We start from the raw sequence: 6,368 nt of genomic DNA, 5'->3' as shown, positions 1-6,368 counted from the left end.
ATATTGAATAAACTCAAACTATACGTGGTCCGAATCCAAACGTGTCAACTTATTAAAAAGTAAACATATTGAATACTTCATTACATCCTTTTCCTCTGTATATGAAAACCCCCCTATATATACCACTCACTCAATTCTTCTCATAAACCACAAAAACAAACTCTCCTCTAAAATTTTCATCAATATTTGTCTCTCCTTCTTAAGTGAACAAACAAATATTCAATTCAAAAGAAAAACTGCTCGTGAATATATATATATATATATAGAGAGAGAGTACTTAATTAGAGAGAAAAAATGGATCAAAAATTGCCAGTGATAGCGAAAAAGTTCTGGAAGATAGTCCGCGTGGCTTATTTCATGTTGAGGAAAGGATTATCATCAAAGAGGAAACTAATGTTCGATCTCAACTTATTAATGAAACGTGGTAAGATTGCTGGCAAAGCCGCCTTCCAAAATTTGATGTTCCAGGGCCATAATAATAATATTAATGAATCAACTTCGAAAGAGTATTACGAGTTCAGCTGCAGTAACAGCCCTGCTTTCCATCTCCCCTTCCACCTCAACAAGCGCATTAATAAGCATAATCAGACTGAACACGACGATGTTTCAATGATGAACGCTGCTGTTTTGAAGGCATTAGAAATGCTTCAGAGCGAAACGGCATCACCTGCTTTGCCTGGATTCGGGAGGACTCCAACGGTGAGGCAATTGAGGATCACTGATTCGCCTTTTCCATTAAGAGAAGCTGATGATAATGGTGACATGATTAGCCACGTTGATGAGAAAGCTGATGAATTCATTTCTCGATTCTACAGAGATTTGAGAAGAGAGGCTGCATCTGCTTTTGCTTAATGCTTTCCTTTTTTTTTAATTAGCTCATGGCAGTAATTATATATAGAAAGAGCTTATAATACATGCAGATTGGGAGCTTTGAGTACTGCAAATTAATTTTTGGTTTCCATTCTGTCCCGGGATTTTCTTTCTCTTAATTTTCTCTTTTTATGTAATTATGAAAATTATTAATGTGATGATACCCGTTTGTTTCTTGATTACGGTATACAATTTTCAAGTGGTTCCACAATTTTTCTCTCTTAATTTGATTGTCGGCTACTTGTTACAACCTTCTCTCATACTCCCTCTGTTTTACAAAGAATGATCTAGTTTGACTTGACACATAGTTTAAGAAAATAAAGAAGACTTTTGAATTTTGTGGTCCTAAATTAAAGTTACGTTAAATGTACAAAATTGTTATTTAATTTTGTGGTCTTAAACATGTCACATGGAAAGTTAAAATTAAAATGTTATTAGAAAAAGAAAGAAATTATTCCTTTTTAAACAGATTAAAAAGCAAAGAAGATCATTCTTTTTGAAATAGAGGGAGTAGTTATTTTCTCAAGAATAAGAAGAGCAAAAGGTAAAAGGTAACATGGAGTAGGTTAGCAAGTTAAAAATCATTCCTTTCTTTCGGCCAAAGAAGTAGGTATTCCGAGGAAAACTTACATAAACATACTATATTAAAAATATATTTATCATTTATAGTAATAATATTTTTTTTCACTTGATCACTTTTAATATATTTATAATAGAGTTTTAATATATAACAATTTATTATTCATATATAATACCATTTTTATTGATAGATAATACATTTATCACACATTTAATACACTTATAATACAATGTGTCAATTTCTTACAAAAAAAAACATAATATATTTTTAAAAAAACAGTTATAATACATATATATTGCATACATTATCCACTTTTAATACATATTGCAGATTTAACATATAGTTTTTATGTATTGCTATAAATGGTAATAAATAAAAAGTATCGCTAAAATAAGTAATTATTTATTAAAAGGTATCCATCCAAGTAATTTTTCCATTATCTGAGTACAGTGGTGGAGCCAGAATTTTCAATAAGGGGATTCAAAATCTAAAAAAATAGACACACAAAGTTGCCGATGGAGGTTCGACATCTACTATATATACCTAAAAAAATATTTTAACCATGTATAAATCATATAATTTTCCTCCGAAGGGGATTCGGATGAACCCCTCATTGTAAGATGGCTCCTCCACTGCCTGAGTACATAATATTCTTCGAATTCATTTTTACTTGTTCATTTCGGATCATGCATGCCTTTTAAAACCATGATTGAAGGGGATATTTTACTATAATATACATTTTTACTTGGCCGTCTGTCCCTTTTTACTTATCTAATATTGACATTTTTTTTGTTATTTTTGACAAATCAAGATTTTTTTTTAGCTATTATACTCTTAATTTATTTAGAGAGTTAATATTTTTGAAAAAGGTAGAACATTTTGAATGAGTAAATTGATTTTGGAATTGTATCAATTAATAGGAGTAAAATGGTAAACTCATTGTATCAATTATTATTTTCTTAATAGGTATGTCAAGTAAAATAAATGGACAAGTAAATAGAAACTGAGGGAGTATTACATTTTGAGAAATGATTATTAAATATGCAATTAATGCGAAGGGTAAAATATGAAAGTTAATAATTATCCTTTTTTGATATGTTAAAAGTGAGAAATAAAAATGAAAATTCTATTTTAAAAATAATGAACAAATAAAAAATAATTGGAGAGTATTTACTATCCAAGGTTGAAAATGAAAACTTGCTAATTAAAGTTAATTTCATGTAGAATGGGAAAATTAGTTAACTTGGAAATTCATTTACACAGTCTAATTAACATATCCACCCTGATTTGTTATTTTGTCAAAATACTCCAAACTCTAATTGTTGCCAGGACTATAGTACTATGTCAGAGAAATTAATGGCCCGATTAATTAATCAAGACAATAATGAATCAATATGATAATTCCACCAATTTTCCTAAAGCAAAATGGTCTTTATGTTCATAAGTGGAACCATGTTATAGTGTTTAATCTGTGGGCTTTCTCTTTTTTATTACTTTACTAATATCTGTTTATAATTATTTTTGTTACATTTAGTGGGTTGTAAAGCAACTCCTTTACTTTTTACGTTGGTCGTCTACTTGAGCCTCTATTGGAAGAAACATCACACTTACAATATTTTACTGATGCACTTGATTGCTTATTAAAATTTTATTTTATTGAAGAATTGTGGTACTATTTAATTACTGTTATATCTGTATCATATTATTATAAATTATTATTAAAAAAATAGTGATCTTAAATTATTTAATCATTTATAAATACAAGATAGAATTCGTTTTTTTTTTTTTTTTATCATTTTACTCTAATAATTAATTTCTTTTTAAAAAAAAGTGTAAACACATTTGTAATGTTCGATTTAAAAACTACAATCAGAAAGTAAAGCATACCTTAGGGCTATTTGGTTTTGAAATCAAAGCTACGTTCACAAGACGTAATTAATTCTTATCGTTTGATTCTAAAAAAGAAAATAATAACTACTAAAAAGAAATAGAAGAGAGTATTAACTTAAATGATGAAATTGAGATTGTTCGAGTCATATTAGGATTTAGGAAATAACATCACATTTCCTCTCCCAGGTCACTTAACATGACTAATTAAAAGTTGGACATATTCAAAATCAGAAATCCAATATGTATTCAGCTAGAAATAATTTAAGAACATGTAATTATATGCAACAATTATATTAATGAAACATCAATCTCGGATAAAGAGAGATGTGATTATTATCAATTTAAAAATAAAATAAAATTGTGATTTCTAGTAGAGAATGGCTTTTGTCGGCTCTAGGACAAGATATTTACAGCTCATCTTCCAGAAGGGGTTTGAAATGTAAATAAATAAAACAGAGAAAAAGCAACAAAAAATTAAAATAAAAAGTGCATATTCAATATGATTATAGTGGGTATAATTATGTGCCTCCTAATCCATTCTATATATAGTTCAACAATAATATGCATGCCAGATGTTATTTGTATATATTCACATTTAGGAGATTGTTTGGATAGGTGTAGTCACTCTATATCTTTAACTAAAAGGATACTCTAAATGATACTCATTACTCTCATCTTTATTTTATAGGATAGATCCAGCTTTACTTAACAATTTTTATGAATATCTTCTAGACAAAGAAATTGTGAAATTCAAATATATGTTATCTGAAATTAAAGTTGAAGAAGTAGTTTTTTATTTTAAAAAGTATAAAGAAGTAGAAAAAACGTGTACTACTTGTTTTCGTTGAGATTATGCCAAGTTTAATTCACAAATAATTGCATGGTACATGATCAGCGTGTTTGTATGGCTTTATAATTATATGTATTGCTTTTTCTTCCTTCATTTTCACGAATAAAAAAAATACAAGCTTTGATTCTTACAACGCATTAATGAGCTTCAATTTTCATAGATTAAATTCAAGTACTTTATCTGCTTGGTTGAAGAAATAATTCTAAAATAACATAACTTATACTTCTTCTGTTTTTCTTTCAGATTGTGCTACGTTTCAGAAATTGAATGGTACATCGTCATATATTTATTGAGTGAGTTTATTGACTTTGTATTGTTTTTCTTAGGGTCCAATATTTTTTAGCAGTATATAATTAAACTACATAATTTAAAAAAGGTTAAAGAAAAAGAAAATAGGAAAAAGGCGTATTTATTTTGTGAAAAAATCTAGAGTTCAATAATTGAGCATTACTCTGTGAACCCCTAACCCCACCAAAAAATAACCTCAATTCTCTATCTTTATTGCAATTTGCTTTTGGTGTTCATACCAAGACTTTGCAGGCCACGATGTTTACACCTTTAGGTCAAATACCAAGTTTAGTTTACTTATACACTTATTTTTAGCAATTCAACTCATATTTGCCCTTGCATAAATATACAATTCCAACAATTCTTTCGCATATCTGATTTTTTCATAGATAAGATGTATTTTTATTAATTTCTTCTTAATAAGTTTCTGAAAAAATGTGACTTTTTAGTAATTTCTTGGTTCTCATTATTTTAAAAAAGAGAGGATAAAATTGAAATATTATTAGTGTTTTCTTGATTATCAAAAACTCTACACTGTATTTCGAAACAAAATGAAAAATTAACTCCACTTATTTTGAAACAAGGGAAAAGGTCGTGATTTATCCTTAAACTTTATGATTTGGAGCTAATATACCATCTGTTTAAAAAATGGCTCATATATGTCCTTACCGTTACAAAACTGACTCATATATGCCCCTTTTAATTAACAGATTAATATTTAATAAAACAAAAAATCATTTTTTTTAACCACCAGACGCAATTGGAAACAAAAAAAAATCCACCCACTCAAATTAACTTCACCAATTTCATTTCATAAAAGTTAGTGTTGATGTCAGTTTTTAATATGAATTTTTCGCATGTCTAAGCAAATTTAATATATACTCTCGATTTTTAGGGTTTGCGAGCAACAAAGAGAAAAAAAAGAAAAAGAAAAAAGATATCGCCAAGTATATGGACGTGTCAGTCTAAGCTTAATTGGTAGAGCGCCGTACGAAAACATTTATGGTAAAACATATGTCCTAATAAAGTTAATATTTTATTTTACAATGTATTAAAATTAATGATTGTAATTTAATTATATTATATTGCATGAAGTATACTTATTTTTAAATACGGAGAAGGGTCTAAAATACCCCTCAAGTATTTGAATTGGTACAAAATTACCCTTCAACCACCTATCAGCCCTAAAATACCCTTGACGTCTACCTTTCGGCTCAAAAATACCCTTGATGTTAATCCTTTGACTCATATTTACCCTTATTTTTAATAGCTCTCTTAAAGTAAAATTATTAAATATTTCTTTATTATATATCTTAATGTGACTGGCTCAAATTTAAACCCTTCTCAAATAAATAATAAAAATGATATTTTCAAAAATTCTAATTTTCTATAAAACCACTTATGATTTATATTTTGACCCGATACACTTGAAAATGATATTGAAAAAATAATTTATTTCATTATTTCATCATACTGGCCTATTTTAAATCGACCCCAATTTATTATAACGTAACCCAACTCATAAATGAGAATCCAACTAAAATCCATACTTACCCCGACTTATTGTCCATGTAAAAAAATTATTATTTTCATTGATATAAAATTCTCTCAATTATCAAAATGTCTTGTTCATTTTCTCTTTTATTCCTTTTTGTAATCTCTTATTCTTAATTAGGATATCCGAGACTCAAACTTGAGCACAGAGGTCCAAATTATTTAATCGAAGACTACAATCAAAATAAACACTCACTTATCCTCAGATTGAACCACATCATAGTCTGTGTTCATGTCCTTGGAATTATCAACCTGTTGTTGCTCCTGAATAGAAAGTTGCTGGTTTTTCTGATTAGTATTCCCCTGTCCTTGGAATTATCAACCTGTTGATGTTGC

General features: G+C 28.2%; 1 protein-coding gene across 1 annotated transcript; it reads left to right on the top strand.

The window, feature by feature from the left end:
* Positions 1–266: 266 nt before the first annotated feature.
* On the top strand, positions 267–1,049 carry LOC125830092 (uncharacterized). Its single transcript, XM_049509312.1, has one exon. The coding sequence runs from the start codon at positions 295–297 to the stop codon at positions 850–852; it is 558 nt and encodes a 185-aa protein (XP_049365269.1). The 5' UTR covers positions 267–294; the 3' UTR covers positions 853–1,049.
* Positions 1,050–6,368: the final 5,319 nt, after the last annotated feature.

The sequence above is a fragment of the Solanum verrucosum genome, unplaced genomic scaffold (genome assembly GCF_900185275.1).
Source record: "Solanum verrucosum unplaced genomic scaffold, falcon-dt-bn FXZP01000102.1, whole genome shotgun sequence".
Taxonomy (NCBI): Eukaryota; Viridiplantae; Streptophyta; class Magnoliopsida; order Solanales; family Solanaceae; genus Solanum; species Solanum verrucosum.
This window is presented reverse-complemented; position numbering and strand designations above follow the sequence as displayed.

What these genes read in the sequence shown, in the direction of transcription:
- LOC125830092 (XM_049509312.1), top strand. Translation starts at nt 295, where the DNA reads ATGGATCAAAAATTGCCAGTGATAGCGAAAAAGTTCTGGAAGATAGTC.